The sequence below is a fragment of the Dermacentor andersoni genome, chromosome 5 (genome assembly GCF_023375885.2).
Source record: "Dermacentor andersoni chromosome 5, qqDerAnde1_hic_scaffold, whole genome shotgun sequence".
Taxonomy (NCBI): Eukaryota; Metazoa; Arthropoda; class Arachnida; order Ixodida; family Ixodidae; genus Dermacentor; species Dermacentor andersoni.
Window position 1 is genome coordinate 109,664,294 of NC_092818.1, and position 23,117 is coordinate 109,687,410.

A 23,117-nucleotide genomic window follows, 5' to 3' on the forward strand; every position below is an offset into this window, starting at 1 on the left:
ACATTCCCTGCCACTGAAGGTGACATGAATATTCTATGTGAATGTTCATTCAGGATTGTTACATTCACATATCTTTTTTACAAGGACCATAATTAAGTGGAACAATTTACCAAAGTTACAAAATGTTCACATTGTGTAACCTGCATATAACCCTATCAATGTTTTGTTTGTTCACATGGCTTGAACTCGTGTACGAGTTACAGTATGAAACTTCAAAAACATTACTTAGCTTGATGATACTCTTCAGTGGATGACAATACTTCCTTTCGTGAAACTTTCTCAACATTGTGGATTTCCGCAGAACTTATTCGTCATAATTAAATTAAAAATGTGGCTGCACATAAATGCGCGCATCTCACAGATTTCATAATGTGACACAGTAAACTGTAAAAAAAAAAACATATTTTTTTACTTTTCAGTCTACATCATTGCTATATCATCTCTTCCTTTTTTCATATTTGTGAGACTTCTTCTTTGGTCGGTACGGCTGCTGCTGCTGCTGAGTGGACAACTTCTCTGGACTCCCGTCATGCAGTTCTGCAACTTGGCAGCTGTCAGTTATCTCTGATGGTTGTTTCCTTGATGGCTTGTCCCCGCCACTGCTCAATGCACACAAGAGCCCGTATTCTTGTTCTTGCACACGTTTAAGCTTTCCACTCATCTTATGGCCATGCCTCGCAGCCCTGCAAGAGAGAGAGAGGATAAAGGAATTAAACAGGCAACCCTGCAACTACAGATATGGTGGAGCTTACTTACAACAAACTGCTTAATGACACAGGTGTTTGCAATGGGGAAAGTTCTTTGTAACTGCACTTGAACCCACAACACAGAATTAGAAAAGCTCTGGACATCTTTTTGACAGCAAATGCCCATCAAAGGAAATGTGTACGCATGCACCTGCAAATCATCTTGACTGATATTTTCAAGGACAACTTTCTGCAGCAATGAAGGAAAAACAGTGAAAGCAAAATGTGTGCATCACAGCACACCTGGAAGTAGACCCACAGTCTCATTAATGTTCAAGCTGCAGAACAGAAAACAAACACCTTATTTACAACAGTACTTACATAAATATAATACATAAAATCCATTGCTACAGTGTTGAATGTGATTTTTTTTTGCCTTGCTTTTACAGTTTTTGCAAATGCTAAACTATCGCAGGACACAAGCTGTGATGATTCAGCATCTGCTCTGAGAAATGATATAGAAAGCCCAATCAAGTGCTGCCAGATTACTTTGTGCCATATGTAACACTCCTGTAGCTTTCCATTTATTTCCACAGAAAGTTGTTCATGAATACAGTTCACCCTCTTTGCCCTGCTTCTTGCTATACACACCTCCATCTCTGCCTTGCTCAGGCGCTGTAACATCAGGGGGGCTATTCCGTAAGTGTGCACCTAGTGGACATGTCCATTTCATCTGCTGCTGAAGTGTTGACTGGCTGGGGGTATCTGTCTCCTTCTTATGCATAGACCAGCTCAGCCAATGAGGACTCTAGCAGCAAACGAAATGGATATGTCCACTAGGTGGATACTTACACAATAGCCCCCGAACCCTAGGGTAGAAATGGTGTTCATGGAATACAAGCAATACATTCTACTACAAAAAGAGATTAGTTCCACCTTTTGAAATACACTTTGTAAGCTGTGTGCAAGGCAGTTCTCAGGATGCCGGGTGAGGTCAGATACCTGCCTCCTAATCTCTTTTACGAGTTCCCCAAGTACTGTACGTGACCATCGCATGTTCGCTGTTGCTGAATCACTGTGTTGCCTCCTGTTCACGCCTGTGTGTCCTGAAGGGAAACTATATTCTCGGAGGCACAGAGAACAAGTGCAGTATGCTTTTGTGGGAGGAACTTGTGCATTCCTCACTTCCGGCTGAGACTGCAGTTTGAAGCTCAGGCTGCCCTAAACAGCCAGGTTCTGGTAGGCATACAGTTAATCCACATGCACATGTACTGCCATTGCACAAGGTGTTCTTAATTTCTCAGGGCAGATAATGCCACAAGACAATTTTAGCTGAGCGTCCACTGTGCTCACATTTCATGCGCTTAGCTGCTTCAGAAGACGGCATTAATTTTGAAATTTTCGATAAGCATTTCATAAGGACACACTAGCATTCCACAGTCAGCTTGGCTGCAGAATGACAAACCTGGCAGAAGCACCTACGTGTCTCGGTAAGTCGGAATGGCAGCAGAGCGAAGGCTGCATTCCACTTTCCACTTCCAGCATAAGCGTTGTGCGCAAACGCACTAATGTTTCTGCTGGGCGGTTGTGTGCAAATTGTTATGGTGCACATGTCTGAGCAGAGCATTTTTCCAATTGTTCAGGCCTGGTTTTCTGGTCTGGCACCACTGCAACATTAGGCATTGAATGCTGCTGAATTTAGGACAGGTCAAGCGAACTTGAAATGTGGAACAGTCCTGAATACGGCAGGTAGCAGGAAGCTCTGACCTAATATTCTCTGCCAACTTTTGGGAAGGTAAGTTCATTGCTCTGCCAGCTGTGATTCAGCCTTGGTGCAGACTGTTTAGTTTCATTTAGCACAATTTCTTTTAAACACAGAAAAAAAGAGTCACACAAGAGAGCTTGTGCTGCAAACAATGGAAATTGACCTTTCCAAATGTGTTCTAAAAGATAATGTTGACATATCTGTTGTAAGTACTATAACAATACAAAAGCTTGCTAATCAGTCACTGCAAGCTTCTTCACTTTGATAACAACACACAGCTACTTTCATCTACATAGAACACTTCACTTTCTTTTTTAACTTTGACACCCTGTGTATTTAAAACAGCAATCACCCTTTCAGTTTGGGTGCAGCTTGTGCTGCAATGCACCCACAGGGAGTAAAATTCAGCTGACTGAACACCAACAACAATAACAAATCTGGTGAAGAAATAATGACAATAAATATTGCTTCGGAACCCTTGTGCTCATAGAGTTTAAAGCAAAATAGAATATGGCTTTCTTTCTAAAAGCCCGCCTGTTCCCTAGGTTCACTGAAGATTCACCAAAGCTATAGATTTTTCACAGCGCTTAGGAATTCGGAACTGTTCAGTATTCTGCCACTTTCACAGCAGACAATTTGCTCTCTTAGGACCCATAATCTTGAGAAACAGAACAAGGAAGTCGTTGCCTGTCCGCACTAGGCTGCTTCGTTTTTCTCAGGTTGCTCCGCCCACCGCGCCATGCACTTCCGCCGGGCGTTCATTTTGCTCGGGCGGAACGGTTCTGGCTACCCGCGGGCTGCCAGAACCTGCCAGGATGATTTTTGTCTGGCTGCGCTCTGGAAGTTCTCTGGCTAGCGGACGACTAAAAGAGGCAATGGGTGCTCGCCGCCATCTTTGCGGGGACTTCACGGATAGCAACGCGGGCACTTGAGGACTTAAATTGGCCTCGCTCGGCCAACTGCCTATGGTCATCTCCGGATTTCCTTACTTCTAGTGTTATCTTTTTAGGTGCTAACGCTCCGTTCCGCACTGCGAAGCGGTGTGATACGAGCAGTGGTGAACCGTTTGAAGCTTTTGTGTGTGTGTCTCCTGAAGGCTTCTTCGCGGCGGTGATCAGCGCGCCGCGCCCTCATGCGTGCATGTTATCTGCATCGTGTTCCACGCAAGTTGTAGACGCTCATTCACACATTGCGGTACATATTGTGTTCGACTTTCCCTGGTGGCTTTCCTTTTCACGTATCTCGCGTATGTATATCATCTCCTTTCTCTGCAGTTAGCGAAGGCTTTGCAGCTAGCCCGTGTTTGCTCCGTCGTATGCTAACCCGCTTTTTCACGTCTTGTGATGACACAACGCCAACTCATCAATATCGCCGGTGGTCGACGTGATCGCTGCGAGCAGGGATCTTCGAGCTGTAGCTTTCGAGTATACAATCACTTACGCGCGATTTCGCGTCTTGTCATCCGTTGCGTCGGAGACCATCTGTTGCCCTGCGCAAGGTGAGGTTGGCCTAGTGCGCGTCCTGCGCCAAGTTGCGCAACATCACACGAAAGTGATCGTATCCCTGAATGCAACTATATATTTTCAAGCTGGCAACGCGTAAATGGGCTGACTACGGGCGCTGCTATGCTGGTAGCATGCTTACATTTGGCAAGCTGTCCCAGTGTTTGATTTTGCAACCTTCGGGCAGGTTCGGGCTGTCTTGGGATCCCAGCCCATGTGACTTCCTATCAGAAGTGGAACTAGCTGGCTGCCAGAACTCCGAAAATTGAAGAGGCCCACTGTGTTCACTTTATGGTCAACATTAAAAAAAATTTTTTTTGCTTACCACAAGACAGGGCATTTGACAAATGATTCAGTGAATGATTTTTATGTCGTAAATTCATGGTTAGATTATAAAGATCACTGCTTTGGAAGGCTGTAGATTAATTTTGACCATGAGCAGTTAACCCCTTAAGTGTTTTATTTTTTAAATGTTTCCTAACCAAAAGTGCCCATATTATTATTGCTGATTTCAAATCGTATTGTACTAAAATGCAACTACTCGATATTGAAAAAATATTTCCTCCCATACTAAGTCATATGAACACAATAGTTTGTTTATGAAACATTACATAGGAAACCAGCTGCCTGCTGCTAATAAAAAATACAAACCACATCAACAGAGCAGTTCCGAACGCCTCATCATTGTTCACATGTGTGAACAATGACAACTAACCTAACCTAACCAACCTTTGGCTATTTCACAAACATGGAGACCGAGGAGGCTTCGTGCCAGGATTGTCGACATTAAGCTGCACCCAGTGATGAGCACTCGCTATGTTCACTTCAGAGATGTTATCATCACTAGAAGAGCTACTCAATTCAGCGTCATTGCTGTCTTCATTTCGGGACACAAGATAAAGATCAGTATCCAGATCATCTTCATCGAAAAAAGAAGGTGAAGATGAAAAGCTTCTTTTTCGTGTTGACGGGCCAGCGATACATGTGTCCCTGCCACTGGACACAATGTTTTCACAAAAAAACTATGCTCCTGCAGCAGGAGCAACCAAAATCTTCAAGTAAGTGCTTCCATCTGGTGCGCGACACATGATCTAAGACGTAGACGAGTGCTTCTCGTCCTGAACACTCAAGAGGAGAACCTATTCTGGTAGCTCGTCCAAAACCATTTGGGGACGCTTTGGCTAGGACGAGTTCTATGCGCCCAAAACTCTTAAGGGCTTAATCAATTTTTGAGCCTGTTAAGACTGTGGGGTTTTAATGTCCCATAAGTGCACAGTGGTGGGGATATTGTAGCGGATGGCTTCAAATTAATTTTGACAATCTGGGGTTTCTCAATGTGCACCGAAAGCATGGTACAAGAGTGTTTTTGCATTCTGTATCCATGAGAATGTGGCTGCCGGGCTTGGTAATTGCACCCACGACCATGTGCAGAGTTGCGGAAAACACCATAGCCACTGACCTACTATGACAGGTGTTTGTGACATCCCTGGAATGTGGCAGCTGCAAATTAAATTTTCGTGCCTTGTCAATAAATAGAGCACCATAGCTGCAAGGCCACCCAGGAAGGGAAGTGAGTGTTCGGCAAAAGGGTGCTTTACTTAGCTGGACACAAAATACTGGGGGTGCCAAGAAACATAATAGAGGAGTGGACTGCATAAAGGGACTTCCAACACGCCAATCACTTGAGCAGTGCAAAAAATCCTTCACAGGTGTATGCCAACCTGAGCAGCTGATACATCATGATCAGCGAAGCTGTACTGTATAATCGAGGGCTCACATTCTTTGGATGTATTCGGTGTCTAATTGTGGGCTGTTCTTCGTGATGATTCATTCTCGATGCTGCCTGTGCATTCTCACCAACTTCGAGGTTCCCACGTAGACTGAACTGCTGGCTGCTGTTTACCACCGCGGATGTACAAGCTCGTAGCTGACCTCCAATGTGGAGTTAGAGAAATGTGACGTGAGAAAAACACCTTTTCGATTACCGGCTAAAGAAACCTGGCTAACAAGGTGTTGTTTATTTGTGTGAGGTGTACATAAGGTGCCTTGACAGCTTCACTGTAAAAATCAGGTCATTATGACAGCAAGCATGACATGCGATAAAAGAAGCAGATAATGGCATGTTGTTATCCTGTTGTTCGTGCGACATGAAATCCCAATTGTTTTCATCATTTGAAATGAAGCTCTCAATCTTATGAAAATACGACAGCTGCATCTGTGCCAGTGCATATGGAAGCTGGCATAGTAGACTTCTACAAAGCTATGAGACGTTTGCGAGGCATTTTTCTTGGTTACGCTTGGAGTTTTGAGATGCCCCGCTGAGTGTCTGCTCCACCTATTAATTCGGATTCTCAGCGAAGCAATAGTGGTTGCCGAGTTCTGAAGGAGGTCTTCTAATTATTCATGATTAACCTGAAACCATGCTCCAATAGGTAAAACTGGGGGAGACAGCCTGTTGGACAGTTTGCTGGACGTGCATTAATTTGATGAAGTGATGGAGTGGAAAAAGAAAAAGGCTTCGCAATGTTTTTCTTGGAAGGATATGGCAGCTTCAGTGATTTCAGTGTCTACAGACGACAATGTTCCTGGTACTCTACTGAGACAATGTGCTTGGCCCTGCACAGTGCCATGAAGGCTGTGGCCCACGGAAATTGATGCGTCCAAAGCTAGCCATGTGAAATACTGCATAGTTGATTGTATCCCCGAGAGTGATGAACGAGAATACCACCACAGAAAGGTGCAGTGGAGCCACAAGGTTCACAAAGGTTAATCACAAGGTTATCACAAAGCCATCATAAATTTACAGCTAAACAGAAAAGAAACATAAGGGCCTCATTATGAGCTGCAGCTATCTCTGTGGTTGTACTTTTGATTTACATGGGACAGATCAGATCACAATAATATATATGTAGTGCCATCTTCATCACTGTGAGTTCACGTCATGCTCCATCATCATCAATGCTACGCATCTTGCGTGGCTCATGTCACAAGCAACAAAGCAGAACGCATTATTGTTCACCGGCCTGGCTTGATGCCACAGCCAATAGACCTTTTCTTAAATGTGCGTGCACCGTCAGCGGCGGCCACAGCAGCTGGATACTTGAGCCTGCAGTGTGCGAGCTGCATGCGACCCAGTGCTCATTTCTCCCACAATGACTTACGCCTAACCACAAGTGGAGGCACTTTTTCTGCATTGCCTCTACTGGTAGTTAGGTGCAAGGCATTGTGGGTGAAGAGAGAGCCGGGCTACACATGGCTCGCATGCTGCAAGCAAGGAGAACAGGTGGGTTCATGGTAGCTGCGGCAGCCGGCACTCCGGTTTCCCATACTGCCTTGTGGCCACTGCTGATGGAGCACATGCATTTCTGGAAAGGTCCATGCTCTACTCTTCGTTTTCTTAAATAAATCTAGGGATGACAGCGCACCTCGTTGGCCACAATGACATTGTCCCACAAACTATATAAACATCTTGAGCTCTATTTAGGGAAGTGGGAAGAGTAAAGGAGATCAAGCTAAGTATGGCCCACTAAGGAAGCTTCATATGCAAAGCTCTGTTATGAGTTAAGTGTCTCTTTAATGTCAGTCGTGGCAAAGCATAGGGGGACATTATGTGAGTGTAAAGGTGCTAGCTCTAAGCATGCAGCACTTTGCAGTAGTGTGTACCAAGGTCATTCTGGGATGAGCACCAGCCTAAGATGGTGACTTCCTTGATATGCAACATATTGTGTACAGTCAACAACCGATTTTTCGGATGCCTCCGCAGCAGTGCCACATGCCCCATAGGTCCAATGAAAACCCTTCGCTGCCTGATATTCCAGACTTTTTGTCATGACTACAGGTGTCAAACGGCATTTATCGAAGCCACCACCACTGCCATTTTTATTCATGCGAGTAGCGTTCTTTGCCTTCTTGTTGTGAACCCTGCCTTGGTTGTTCCATTTTCGTCTTTCCAGCGTTGTGATCTTGCACTTGTCACGCCATCATTGTTATGCCCTGACCCAGTGGCCCAAGTTGAATATAGCCGAAGCAACGAGTCTTACAATTACCACAACGTTAATATACTTGACTTCAGGAATACGGTCTGTCGCTACATAGCTTGATTGTTATTCACATTACGATCGACCGTCATCGTGAGATTTCCGCCGTAATTTTTATCTCGCAGCCTCGAACCAGCGCTCCCACATGCCGATCTACTGGCAGATGTAACCACCACTACAGCAACGCTAGGCCTAGCTTCTTCTATGTTTGCTGCCGTGTTTTTCATAGAAAGAATTCACCACTGTCAGCAATGGCACTGACTCTGCCTTTGTCGTCATCTCCGATGGCTTCGAATAATGGAAGACACAGCAAGGGTCACACATTGCATAATGCTGGTTTGCAAAAGTCAGCTTCGCCGCAACACGGCAATGTTACGCAGTGAAGCATATGCAATGTATTGAGATGAAGCATAGCAAGATAAGAAAGGGGCCACTGTCACGGGACACAGCATGTACTCCTTAATTATACACATGTGCTCCCGCCGTCTCCTGTCACGTCACGAGAGCACCGATACACCTAATAGGCTAGTGGCAGGCTTCCAGAGCTATTTTGGACAGCTCTTGGGGCCAGTAAAAGACATCCATTCATTGTTTTTGGCATTTTCGCGGTCCCTAGGCTGTCCGAAAAACCAGCCTATGACTGTATTTGCGTGTGTGGGACAATGGGGGCGGACTCATTTCCTAGCAAGTACTGAAAGGCAACCTCCGTCTAAAGCACAACTGCAAGGCAGACAGTGAGAGCCTAGCTGTAACTTCTGCATGCCTCGTAGGTGGGGTGCGACGGCTTTAGTACAGCTACTGTGTCATGAACTTATGCATTCCCTCTCTCTCCCCACCATTCATCACTCCACCTGCTCCCATTTCCTCTTCTGCTGTGCCGAGTAGCAGGCAACAGTGTACCTACTCAGGTTGTCCTCCATACCTTTACTGTAAATAAAGTGTCTCTTTCTCCTCTGATACTCTAAATAAAAGAGCTCTCATTCAAATGTAACCATGCATCACATTCCAAAAAGCCATTATTTTGCACAGTAGAGAGGATGAAAACTTCACTGTGACAATTCTCGGTGGCAAGGGTGAGTGGTCAAACATTTCTCATCCCAAATGCTGCAATAGGTAATTCACCTCTTTAATTAGTGTTTTATGTTAGTGAAGTGCCAAGTAACACTGATCCTGCGTGTTCATATCTTACTTGTGAGCTGTGAGGCCACCACATGCCTTGAAGAGCTCCTCATCCGGCACACTGGAACAGAAGAAAGCAGCAGTGACACTTTGTATTCAACACCATACCTGCAAACCGATGGATATTAATAAGAATAAAAATTCTGCAGGCACTACACCAGGAGATGGAAACAGCATACTTTATTTTTTCAGTTTGTCCCGAGGAATTACATTTTGAGAGATGCATATGCGATTTATTAGCAATAATTTAACTCTAAATGCGGCACGCAAGCAGCAGGAAACATGGAACAGCCGAGATTGACAAGCAGCACATTGTACTTAGATCACAGTGAGTTTTTCAGTGACTTCGCTGTTGCCAAGTTCGCCGGCTTAAAAAACTTGTTTCAATAAACTTGCACAAAGAAAGTACCGTCTGGTGCCCTTTCACTATCAGAAGACTTCAAAGAGTATGGCCAAAGAATGACAAGCAGAACTCTACTCAGGTATTGTTTGCAGTAGTATGAAATATCCATTCACATTCAACGTTACTGTGAGCAATGTACAGGATCCCCAGAATTATCAGAGAACTATGCTTGCCACAACGCCATATATGGTATCTTGTAGTGCCACAAGAGGCAGCACAGTTACCATCACAATTTCTTTTTTTTTTTTGCATGCAGTTTTTGCATTCTCGTACCGCCCCCATCTTTGGATATTTGAAAGCTTTTATCACAAAATGGATTTATTTTTCGTCAAATTTGACACATTAGTCAAATCAGAGAATGAGCCTGAATGCGCAAACTTTACACGAACTTCAGGAAAGTCGGTGGGGGTATGCATAACTTTCAAGTGGTGATGGGCTGTGCCACCACCGCAATGGAATTGCAAAGCAATCACGCCTGTGGAAGCACATTGCCTTCATGTGTTACTCACGGACTGTCGATTCTCCCAAACAGTGCGGAGCCGTTTGTTCTTTCTTTTCCGTCTTTCAGCGGAGGTTTCAAACTCAGTTTGAGGCTGCCATTACAGCTAACAGCAAAGCTTGCATTGTTTTCTTCATTTGAAAATGGTTCGCAGTGTTAGAAGGGGCCCAGCCATCAAAGAAGCGAAAAGCGGTTGATATCGGTGCCAACATGTAATCTTTCAAAAATCGCCAATGGTGCCAATTTCTAAGATATTTCAGAGATGTCTCAGGTGTTGGAGAGGTGCAATAAGTTCCAGGTATGGAGATTCCCAGTGGTGACAAGGATGACCAGGAAACCCCAGTAGTTATAGAGTGCTATAAAGGAGCTATAATCATGGTCATCGAACTACTCTGTTTAACATTGTAGCTGAGAGTGGGGGGGGGGGGGGGGGGAGGGGGGGGCATTATGGTTATTAAAAAAAAAAAAACCTGTCAGTGCGCATTTTATAGCGAAATCTAAATTTGAAATTGCTGCCTGTAAGCTTCTCCAACTCACGGCTTCACTAATGTCAATAAGTTTAGGGCCACCGTCATGTTGTCTGCTCAGAAACATTCCAAAACCACGTATGCACAATGCCAGATTCTCCTCACTCCGTATGCTCTGGCACCCGATGGTGCAGCGAAAATGTCACTCTTGTACTGTGCCTGCGATCCTTTTGCACAATAAATATGGCACAAACCAAGTGACGCCTGCAGAAGCTATCTCAGACTGACCATTAAGACACAGACACAAAAACGGAACCACGCATATACAGTGCACATTGACCATGCAGAAGACACTTCATTTTGGCTGGTGTCAGTGTTTCCAGACTTCAACATGATTCAACTGCAGTATAAAAAAATTCAAATACAAATGTTCTACTCTGCCAAAAGCACTCAAATTTTGCCAGCTTGCTGTGAAACGATTACAGTTTAACATGCAAGGCATACTTCTAACTAAATATTTCCGTATCATGGCCCCTTTAAGCTTCACAGCCTTGTTAATCTTGTATAAGTGCAAGAGGCTTGAACTATACTACCATGTTGACAACATGAAAAATTTGGAGAGCCATTAATGGGCAAACACTACTTAAATAGTCCTCAACCACCGATTTCCAGAGTCATCATCATCATCAGCAGCCTGTTTTATGTCCACTGCAGGACAAAGGACTCTCCCTGCGATCTCCACTTGCCCCTGTCCTGCGCCAACCGATTCCAGCTAGTGCCAGCAGACTTAAGCACAGTATAACATCGCTCTCAGTATGAGCTACAATGTGCGACTGGCTTGCCACACGCTCGTGAGTTGTAGCTCATACTGAGCGCATAATAATACTAATATATGGGGTTTTACGTGCCAAAACCACTTTCTGATTATGAGGCACGCCGTAGTGGGGGACTCCGGAAATTTTGACCACCTGGGGTTCTTTAACGTGCACCTAAATCTAAGTACACGGGTGTTTTCGCATTTCGCCCCCATCGAAATGCGGCCGCCGTGGCCGGGATTCGATCCCGCAACCTCGTGCTCAGCAGCCTAACACCATAGCCACTGAGCAACCACGGCGGGTCATACTGAGCGCAATAGTACATCATTGTTGGGAATAAAGCATCTCTTCTGTGCTTTGTTTAGTCCTTTATCAGTAGTTCTGAAGGCAACTGTAATTACAATGACCTTCCGTTACAGTGAATACATTTCTCATTCATATTTGTTGAACATGTATTCATGTTCATGAATACATGTTTGTCCTATCCAGGCTTGACTGTACTACATACTATGCGTTGCAAACTATGCTATGGGCTTTCCAATGCTAGAAAGTGTGTTGTAATGACACAAGTGCATGCTAATTATGGACATAACGCATTACTTCCCAAGTTAATTTGCATACACAATGTGTAGAACCTTAACGCGTAATATTTTGACAGCTGCCTGACCAGTTGCGTCAATTCTGATATGAACAATGTATTGAACCAAAGTCGTACTGAACAAAGTATTTCATGATTATTGCAGCTCCCCTGTTCGATGATAATGACGAAGGACAAGTAGTGAAGTTTTAAACAAAGGGGAGGGACAAGGGGCTGCTCTAGGCGAGCCTTTATTTTTCTTGCGTCATTTTATATCTATTACCTTACTTTTTTGCCCTTCTTGATGCTTTTAGTGCAGCAAATGACAGCTATGTCATATTAAAACCACTGCCAGGAACTGGCCTTCAAGTCTCTCGGTGGCTTAGGCAGGCCAGCACATGTACACTGTACTCTTCGAAGTAAATTTACATGTGTTATTACAATTTGCACTGACTTGTTCTTAAAAAATAAAAGCGACACCAACGTAAAGCACACACTGGTACAACCAAGCAAATTAACAAAAACGAGCAACCATAAACAATACTCTTACTTTTCTGGTGATTCCTCATCTGTATCAGGTTCCTGCACTACAAGTTCAGGAGAGGCTTGTAGCCAACTGTTTCCATCCTGAACCCCGGCCTAAGTGAGAAGAAGAAAAAGGAAAGAGAATAAATGTGATGTGAGAAAACCTTTCTTCAGCTGTCAATCTGCACCTAAGGCCACAACATTATCAAGGGACACAAATGAGAAATGTCAAGTTAAGTTAGATAAGTCAGACTGAAGTTTCAAAAACTGAATAAATCTGCCATACAGTGGACTGGGGCTTAGTAGGCCAGCTACAACTGAAAAATGAAATATGGGTGGCAGAGCTGCCCTAATTTCCCCACCAGTTACACCCCATGACATGACGTATCTTGACAGGATCAATTTAATGTAAGTCAGTTGTTATTGCAAAGAAGGACTACACAGCAATCTAATACATGCAATGACTCAAACTTGCAACTTCTGGAAACTTATTCTGCATGAGGATGGTCAAAATATGTGAATGTAGAATGAACTCTATGGTGCCATGCCGGTGTAATCACTAGCATGGTCTGGACACAGAACCAAAGAAAAACGGAAACTTGGGCCTTATTACCGTTAATAACCAACCTACTCCTGCCAAACAAAAGAACATATTTTTAGACAGAGCTATATAAATTGATTTCATGCCACATCTATAGAAATCAACCAATTTCATCTAAAGTTTTTCTGCACTCTGTCAAATATTTACATTGGAATGCCATGCACTGTCTGAAGTGACAACTTTAACTATTTGTCAGATTTGACCATTTTCGGCAGATTGGGGAGTCTGGAAAACTAAAACTTCGACTAGAGGTATTGTAGAAGCTAGCCTCCAGTGCTCCTAGCACTTCCTCAATAAATCAATGCAAAATTTACTCTTCGGTGGATTCGGCAACATAACTTTTAAATGACAGCAGCAGTGAAGACACAGAAGCTTCTATCGGGTTGTCTCATTTTCTGGTCTGATGTCTAGAGTGTTTTAACGATGCTTTAAGCAACAGCAGATGGTCATGAGTGCATGTTATTTTAATAGTTGTGTTCGACTAATGTCAAGTGCAACTTTATTTTTCCAACCGTGAGTTGCTTTTACCCACCAGCATAAGGACAGTGTACGTACGAATTATCACAAGCAATCCTTCCCATCGTGTAGGGTTCTCACTTACACAAGGGCACGCATTCGATTTCAGACCGACCTTCTGCCGAAGGTTGACTAGCAGTCTAATCTCTTACATTTCGAACACTGCCTATGGAAGCGCCTTTATTCATTACTGCAAAACATTGCGTAGGAACACACCATAATACGGTACAGCTCTGTAGAGGGACTGAGCAGAGCATGTGGGCACTCTTGTGCAACTTGAACACAAACTGCACCACCTTGCCTGCATTGAAAAATTAACTAAGTGCAATAATTAAGTATGAGGATGCTTCTGCATGCTCCCTGACAAGACAACCATTGCTTTGCGAGCCTAAGGCAGTAAAAAACGAACCAGGAGCCTGCTGCAATGAGTAGAAACAAATGCTCCCTGTACTGTAGGAACGCATACATTTTCACATTTGTGAAGCTGCTGCTTTCCTGCATAGCATGGGCATCCCTATGGCTAGTATTGATGCCAACAAAACTTTGTAATAACTTTTTTGCATGATCTGACTAATAAAAATTAGGAACTAGGAGCCAGGTGCATATTCTGTACATTTCAGATTTTTTAAACTCTAGGTACTTATATTAAAAATAACAAATTGTTACTTTTATTCATGTTCCTTGAGGTGCTTCCTTGAAGTTTCGCATAAGAATTCTCAAAATACTGTCTGAGCAAACATTACTGCTTTACATCCATTCAAAACACTAGTGATGAGGTTATAGTTTTATACATTGCAGTTAGGTAGCAATTAGTATGTCATGAAATAAAATTTCAAAACATAAACAGACCCTAAATGAGTCAATTTCTTGTAATAACAAAAGAGTTAATGCAAAGATAAACACTCAGAACATAACCACAAATACAGTAAAAGAAAGTTGTTCGTATATGTGTACATGGCATATGACCAGTCTGTTTCTTACATCCACAGTAATGGTGGACATCACTTTACCAACCTACAATATATACTTTAAAGAGACAATTACATCATCTGAGTATATCTAGATAAAAGCTTGCCGGTCAAAAGAATACTTGGGAGCATTGCTTAGGCAGGTTGCAATAAAACGAGACGACGTGCAAGATTTTCAACAGGCTAGTTCAGCAATAGAGTGGTGGTCTGGTCTTGTAGCAGCAACTGCATGCAATTCCTCCACTATCGGTTTGTACGACCTAATTATACGTACTCTGTGAATTAAGTTTGGTGAACGGACTCACCAAATTAATTGCCCTGCAACTGATTGTGCTGCAACAACTAATCTTTCATGAAGCTTCGTAAGACAACCCCGAAACCTTGCTGGAGACACTAAAAAGGTCTCTTCTTTCAACAATTGGCACTAGCGACAAGCTGCACCGTGTCTAGTTCTCCTTGGAAAATGTACCCCCCCCCCCAGGACTCGGTTTAAGAATCAAGAACCTTCACGAGTGACAAAGAGAAAAGACAGAATTTTCGCTAGAAGGCAAAGTCCAGCTGCCAAATGAGAGCATTGTGGCTTTCATGTAACACATGACTCGAGTGTTTCGCCGCGCTGAACTTGACATGTCAGAACAAATTTAATTTCTTGATAAGACAGCTGAACTGAAAAACAATGGGCTAAGGGAGACAGACATGGATGTTGCTGCATTATCATAGGGACTTTTATTTTCATGCACGCGGCTACATACAGTCGAATGCCTTTATCATGGAGCACTTGAGGTCTTTGAAATCAGTTGTTATACAGGTCACTTAATCGTAAAGGTTGAGGTGGCAGAGCACACAGCTTGCAATTGATCCTGGACAGAATTATTCCTTTGTTATACAGGTCTTTTCGTTGTAGAGGCATTTGTCATAGATGCGCTTATCTGCAAAAGCGCAAAAACCAAAAATAGACACATAGCGTCCATGACCTGTACAGGCAATGTAAAGGGGGTCAATATGCGATCGGATGTCCCCTGCCAGCAAGATATGCTTTATCTTTAGGCTGTGCCGATACACGTGCTCCCCTCCTTTGTGGGAATGCTTGACTCTCACGCGTCCCCTGATGTTTTCCCCGCACGACTCTCGTGTCTTCTGTAATACGACTTCTCCATGTAGCTAAGTGTCGGTGGCGGGCAGTGTGGTTGTGTGGTTGCAGATCAGTATGAGAGATGCCGCGAGTGTTGCGGTGCTAACACCACCTAATGGCGGTGTTACTCAGGCGCAAAAGGAAGTAGCTGGTTCCTTTTTGGCTTGGGGTCGGTGAGCTGTGCGGACGTTTCGTGTGTGCGCTGACACGCTTTGTGGGACCATCCCGAGAATGGCTTTGTCGTAGGGTACCAGGTTGGATGAACTCAATTGTTTGAACGCGACACTGCTCGCGTGACTGCACACGCTAACGTTTAAGAGTTGGTGTCAAGCATGGGAGCGAACGTATTCGTTCACTATCTTGCTATGGTGCGTCGGACTTCTTCGATCCATCAGCATGTTCTACTGGTTGTGATTCAGCTGGCTAGATTGATGTAAGGCACAATAAATGCCCTTGTGATAGTCTGCACTACTGTGTTGTCATTCCTTTGTCCCAAAAGCATGTCTGAGACTCCACACATTACATACCTCAATGGCTTCCAGGATTTCCCACTTTTGCTTGCTGCTACTTTTCTTCAAAAAGTCCCAGGCCTGCACGGCACGCCCAGCCAGTCGGAGCATAAGCTGGAGGAGCGGCTCCATAGGAGCTCTATTTTTGGCTGCACGCACTACAGGGTTATTGCAGTGAGGTCTCTTTGCGTAATTTTGATGAGAACGCTCTGAATTGTCCACCTGGCGTCGACGACGAGCTACGGCTTGTGCTGCTCTCTGCACAATGGTCTGCTCAGCTCGACATTGCCTGGTTATGGCCACGTGCATAGCTCTATGATTCGCTTTTTTAGAAGCGGTTCATACTTTGCGAGGAGGCACCATAGAGTGTACCGAAGAGCAAACACAGGTATTGAGACTACACGGCCCATATGCCACGTCCCTTGACCCGTAGCACGATACAATGGTGTTGATAATGATGATTATGACGATTTATTGGCATCACCTTTGATACGGGGCAGGGCAGTGACAAACAGTCGCCTAGGCTGCTTGATCTAATCAGGTATGCTATACATGTTTTCCATTCTAGCATTTTTGTGTAAATCTCCTTAACCTTCTTTTTCTTCCCCAATGCAATCCATCCATTTCTTGTTCAATTCTCCATGGTGGGTAGGAGCCCCACGCTTGATAGAAAACACAAACTACTTTGACATAATACTTCTGGAGAAACTCGCAAGGTGGAGAGACGTAATTAATAAAGAGAAAATGGGACATCCACCGAATCGTAGCAATTGCTACAAAGGAAACCCATATGGGTTCCTCAAAAGAAAAGCCTCGCAGTTGAAGAAAAATTTGTCCTGGTACTACTTTGTACCACTACATATGCAACTGCTACATGGCGTGCCACCTGGTGTAATAATATGCCACTGCAATGCAAAGTGCACATGTATTGATGCTATGTAATGCGCATCTCATATTGCGTGACAAGTGGCACGGAATGATGATGATGATTTATTGGCATCACCGTTGAAATGGGGCGGTGATAAACAGTCACATAACCTGCTTGATTTAATCAGGTATGCCATACATATTTTTAATTTTAGCATTTTTGATACATCTCCCTAATTTTCTTTCTTCCTTAAGACAATCCAACCATTTCTTCAACCATTTCTTGTCCAATCCCCCATAGTGGGTGGGAGCCTGTCAATAGCTGCGACGGATACCGGTGGCAGCAGCAGCAGTGGCGATGGACAACATAGCCAACCGGAAAGGCTATTGGAATGAGACCATAACAGCTTATGCTGTAAAACACCAACTTGATGAAAATGGGCTTGGAATGAACATTTTCTGCAATGAGCTGCCATATCTACATAGGGCACTGTTGTCTTGAGCGGGACAGCATATTCTCTGGTCTGCTCATTGAGGCATCGTCCTGTTTGCCTGATATAGGCATGGCTGCATGATGGGTGCATGTGATAAATGGCTACTTGTTGGCACCGTGCATATCTTGTCTTGTGGCTTTTGCATATTACTCATTCTGCATTACCATTCACACATCTGAACATGGTCCCTGCCTTGTTTGGAGCTGAAAACAATCTTTAAGCCCTGTCTGTTAGTGATCTTCTTAAGACCATAACTCACGTCATAGATATTTGAAATGATGGCAAGCGGTTTTCAAGGTGTGAATCACGGTCTCAAGATCGCTAGCACAGAGGGCTTGAAGACAGCGTTTTCTACTCCAAACAAGGCAGGGACCATGTGCAGATATGTGAACGCTGAGAAGGAACAGGAAATATGGAAGCATCACAAAACGAAATATGTGCAGTGCCAGCAGGCTGTCATGTATAGCATCTCCCTATCATGCGGCTGTGCCTATATCAGGCATACGAGACGATGCCTCAACGAGTGGACCAGAGCATGTGATGCTTGACTCAAGACAAGATCACCCTGTGGACACCTGGCAGCTCATTTCAGAAACTGTGCACAACAAGCCCATTTTCATCAAGTCAGCATTTTGAAGAATAGTGGCAACAAGCAATAACGGGAAATCCTGGAAGCCATTGAGATCTCTAGAGAGGGGAGCACATGTGTCAGCACAGCCTCAGTGTCTCTGACAACTAAAGAAAAAGCATATCTTGCCGGCAGGTGACATCCAATCACCCTTTACATGGCTGATACAAGGCGCGGACACTACGTATCTGTTTTTGGTTTTTGCATGTGCGCTACTATACATGTAGCTGATGCACTAAAATAAAGGTCAGTTGATAGGCCAGTGACGTTTGTGTATGTCTCCCTAAGTCCCTTGTTTTTCAGTTCAGCTGTTCAAACTCATCTTAGATATGGACCAACTAGCTCAGTTAAATACTATTCTGACATTCCTGATGTGAAGTGTGAAGCAAGACATAGTTACCAAATTAATACTTAACTCACCCAACGCTGTCACAGAATTTTTATTGGAAACCATGATGATTGAGAAGATGCTGCAAATGCACTAAGTCAACATAATTGCCGAATGCGAATGCCGACATACGAAGTCCAAGCACTAGGCTCCGACAAGCTACAGGAGACCATCAGAGCTGTTGTGTGCAGATAGCCACGTAAGATGTTCCATGCGTCACAGCCTCAGGTGCCCTTGATTTCTGACGTAGTCCATCAAGAGATCCAGTAGCCCTAAGGAGTTCTTGAGTTGCAACCACAGCTGAAAGTGATGAACTATGCTGCTCCCATCTGACGTCATCTTCCCCGTCCATGCCAGCATCAGTGCACAGCAACTCTGAAGTTCCATCACCAGCTGCAACCACTAACCCACCCATCTGTCGCTCCACAAAACATTTCAAGGAAGACAGACGTGTGGTACACCCCTTACCATAGGCGGAGAGTTCTAATTCTTCCGGGGGGGAAGGGGGGCAGGGGGGGGGGGGTGACCAGCTCTTTGAACCCCACATTATATATATATTTCTTGTACTTGAAGAAACTTCATGCGACCTCAAAGAATTGAGCATGGAAGTGACGGTGTTATATGAGTATACACAAGACATCATAGTAGGAGACAGTTCAATTTCACAGCCTGAGTCTTCTCGGTGGTACCAATAGTGCTTCGCCTTTCCGGCGAAACTGCAGCCTCTCTCATTCTGTCTCTTTCTTTTTCTGTGAGTCCAAGTATAAGCGCTGCTGCAGATGACTGCTGTTGATGCTGATTTCGAGTGAAACCGGCCTGGCCTCATTTTGGTTACTAAGCGAATTATGCGAAAAGAAATGTAATAGGCATACAATGTTTCAAAATCCCGACTTCGCTCGCACCGCAACGAAAGAGTGCGTGCGAAGCTATATTTTGCCAAAGCCTTTATATTTCGCACCTGATACTTGCTTGGGATCAAAGCCAAATTAAAGTGACCATTGTATTTTTCATGAAAGTGTATACGTGCTGCAAAAACAGATTCGTGTCAAAAAATAAACGCAAGATAAACAGACCAGCAAGCGACCAACGTGTAAACAAAAGGCAAAACCGATGTGTTCAAGAAAGTAAATATACCACTTCTAAATCAGCAGAAGTGGCAATGGGGATGTCTGCCCTATAAAAAAAAAAAAAAAAAAAAAAAAAAAATCCCCATCAGATTTCAATGTGCTTTTATTATCTATGAATTCGTAAGCTCCGTTGAATACCAGCTGTTGCCTAGAGGACGTATTTGAATAGGTCTCCTTTTGCAGCAACACAGTACTGTGTCCATTTTACCACATCTTCGGAGGCTTTCTTGATGACCGACCTTGGAATTCTACAGCAGACATCCGTTATCCTTGTCTCGAGCTAATCTAACATCCGTCTTGATCATGTAAGCAAGATCTTTCACATAACCCTAAAAAAAGAAATCGAGTGGAGAGGTCAGGTGACCTAGCCGGCCAATTCACAGGCCCATGCCTTCCAATTACTGGGCATGAAAAGTCGCATCCAGCCAGTTTCGTGCTCAGCTGCTGCTGTGTGCGGGTGCCCTATCTTGCTGATACCACAGAAGTGGAAGACGTGATTGTGGGACTTCTCTGAGAAACTCATACACCACTCCTTCAAGGATTTTGTTCACGTAACGCTGTCCAGACAGTGTGTGACCAAAGAATATAGGACTGATTGTAGCACCGGCGTAAATTCCGCACCACACATTGAGCGACCACTGGTACTGGTGCCAATTGTGCTTTGCCCAGTGTAGATTGGAGTCCCTCCAATAGTGTGCATTATGCAAATTTACCTAGGCATTTCTGGGAAAATTGGCTCTATCTGTGCACAGGATGTTGCTCAAAAAGTCCAGTGACTCATCGGCTTTTGTGAGGACCCAATTTGAGAAATCAAGACGATTCTACAGGTCCCTATTTTCCAAGCATTGGTGCTGTTTAAGGAGAACAGACAGTCTTGAAATGCCGACATGAACTGTTGTCACACCGAAAGTCGGTCAAGGCTTTGTTGACCTTCTTATGTGGCAGTGGCTTATTAGAAAGACTGTAATGATCCTATCCCGTCGCCTTATTTATTATTTTTTTTCACACTTTTATTTTCGTCACCTCTCCTTCCGTCTTTACTTCCCCTTTTTCCTTTCCCTAGTGCAGGGTAGCAACCTGGACCTCCCTGCCTTTCTCTCATTTGCCTGTCTGTCTCCCTCTCTCTCTGCTGGTTAAGGTGGTAGGTGTGAAAAGCCATCATTTAGAATCCTCCAAACTGATGACTTGGAAACTGGCACCTGGGTGGCCATGTCCCACCAGCTAGCATGAAGGTTTGCGGCCATAAATACTAGAACACCCGTGCGTAGGCTAGGACTCGAAGATGGAGTCCTCCACCGCTGTTTCTTGAAGCTGCCAGTTTGTCTCAGGTTATCATAATTTCTGATGATAGTCGATGCGTTTGGTCTACCGCCACACTTTTATGACTGACATATATATATATTTGCGGCCTTCCTCTCAATGTCATTTGCAGATCCCAAGGCAAGGATCATGTTTACCTTCTGCTCATTAGAGAAACACATGGCGACTGGGACGAAACAAAACACACCTTTAGACCTTTGCACTGAGATTGTCAATTTGCTTTTAAGATGATAGATATTGTTGCAAAAACAAAAAATAGTGCACTTTATCTATGCTAAGACAAAAGATATCACGCTTATTTCCAACTAATACCAAATGTGGCGTGTTACTTTGGCCGGGGTGCGGTAGATAAACCACTATAGTCGGATAGAACTTAAGTCTAGATTTTACGTAAGTCTGCTGTGAAGCCCCGCCCACGCCCCGTAACCGCCAGCCACTGTTCCTCCGCGAGGCTGCCAATAGTTCGTACTGCAAACTTTTCCTGTTACCTAAATAAGGCGGTAACCACAAAAACAAAGTTATAAGCGCATAATTTTATATGTTATTGCTCGTCTATTATAGTAGAAAGGCAAAAGCCCAATTCTTTATTGAACTGAAATAAAATGCTTGCTCCGCTGCCACTATTTGCTGTCAAGCTTCACTTCAGTTGGCAGTAAAGTTTCACGAGTAAAACGGGCTCAGCGAAGAAATGAACTGTACTGAGGACTTTTGAAGAGTGAAATGCTCAGACTCCATACACTTTGTCCATGTCTGCTGCACACCTCATCGCTTCCACCAATGAAAAGACTTCAAGAACAGCAGACGCTCCGGAAGTATCAAGTACGACACCATTTTGAAAATGTCGCATGACGATGGCTTTGTTTGCTTGTGTGATTGTTTAGCGGAGTCACACAACACCACGCAGTCCGTGTGCCTTGGTTGCCAACTGCTGTTTTTTTTTAAAGTTGTATCCTACTATAGCTTGATCATGATGTTTTTCTTTATTTCCCTTATTTCATTCTGAATAACTCAGAGGGGGCCTGTTCGAGGGCACTGCTTTATGATCCGGGTGGAAGTGCAGTCATGTGGCATCCTCCATATTTCGCAGGGCTTATTTGTCGGAAAAAAATTACTATGTAACTAGCACGCCGATGAAAATACCGCAGATGTCTCTTGGCGGTGCCTTCAAATGCCTCATTGACGCTTTCATAATTAGGATTTTACGTCTTCAGTTAGATCATTAAATACAATTACCTAATTAAATCTCATTAACGAAAAGATTACTGGCAGCTACTACACTGTACTGTAAACAATATGCACTAGGCTTTCTGCGAGTAACGCATTACTCTCTTTTTTTTAATCTTGGTGCACGATAGTTAATTGGGACACCTTATATATATCTATGACCTTTGCATGCAAGTGCCAATGTTTCCATCTCTAATAAATGTTTTAAATTATTAAAAATGGCTTTTTTTTCATGAGTCGTTAGTTTTGCTTACTGGAAAGAGAAGCAATACTGAGACACACAACATTCACATGCATTTCACAAGCCATTGATAAGAGACTCTGCCGAAGAGGTCACTGAAGTCTACAGGCTTTTTTCATGATCAAAAAAGCACGCAAAGAAATTTGAAGCATGGTGAACATACAGCAACATATTCATTCTCTAGGCATAGGCTATCTATACCTTTGGAAATATTTTTTTATTGGCTACCTACATCTCCTTCAAAAACGTAACAATATATTTAAATATACACACAGGACACATCCTGTATGTATGTTTAAATATATTGTATATGTGCATGGTGTTACTGTAGGAATTTAAAACAATGTCGAAGTGAGAAAATACGGATGAGGCTGCTGCCACTAGTGCTTCTAATGCGTGTGTCCTCCTATTGTCAGGATTTGCAGAAATAAAGCGAAAGTATGATTGAAAAGCCATGTGTGTTTGCGCAACAATGATGCAGTAAGCTATTAGCCCCATTAAAATTTCAAGTGAAGAGGTTGAGGAAAGTCAATAGAAATATCAAATGATGTGTGTGACAAAGCTCTGGTAATGGCACTTTAGGTGTGCGTAGGGGGAAGGGAGGGGGCTTTGGCATCGCCTGGGGGGGGGGCTCGGGCCCTGGAGCT

The 23,117-nt window shown here is 43.8% G+C and overlaps 1 protein-coding gene across 2 annotated transcripts in view; it reads right to left on the reverse strand.

Annotated features, from left to right (window-relative positions):
• Positions 1-387: 387 nt before the first annotated feature.
• LOC126531039 (G patch domain-containing protein 4-like) overlaps positions 388-23,117 on the reverse strand; it is a 37,805-nt gene continuing 15,075 nt past the window's right edge. For both annotated transcript variants that reach the window (XM_055070916.2, XM_050178419.3), the window contains 3 exons: positions 12,481-12,569; positions 9,180-9,230; positions 388-683 (listed from right to left, as the gene is read on the reverse strand). In XM_055070916.2, the coding sequence (XP_054926891.1) occupies positions 437-683; positions 9,180-9,230; positions 12,481-12,569 (387 nt within the window). In that variant the 3' untranslated portion in view covers positions 388-436. The remainder of the gene's footprint in view (positions 684-9,179; positions 9,231-12,480; positions 12,570-23,117) is intronic.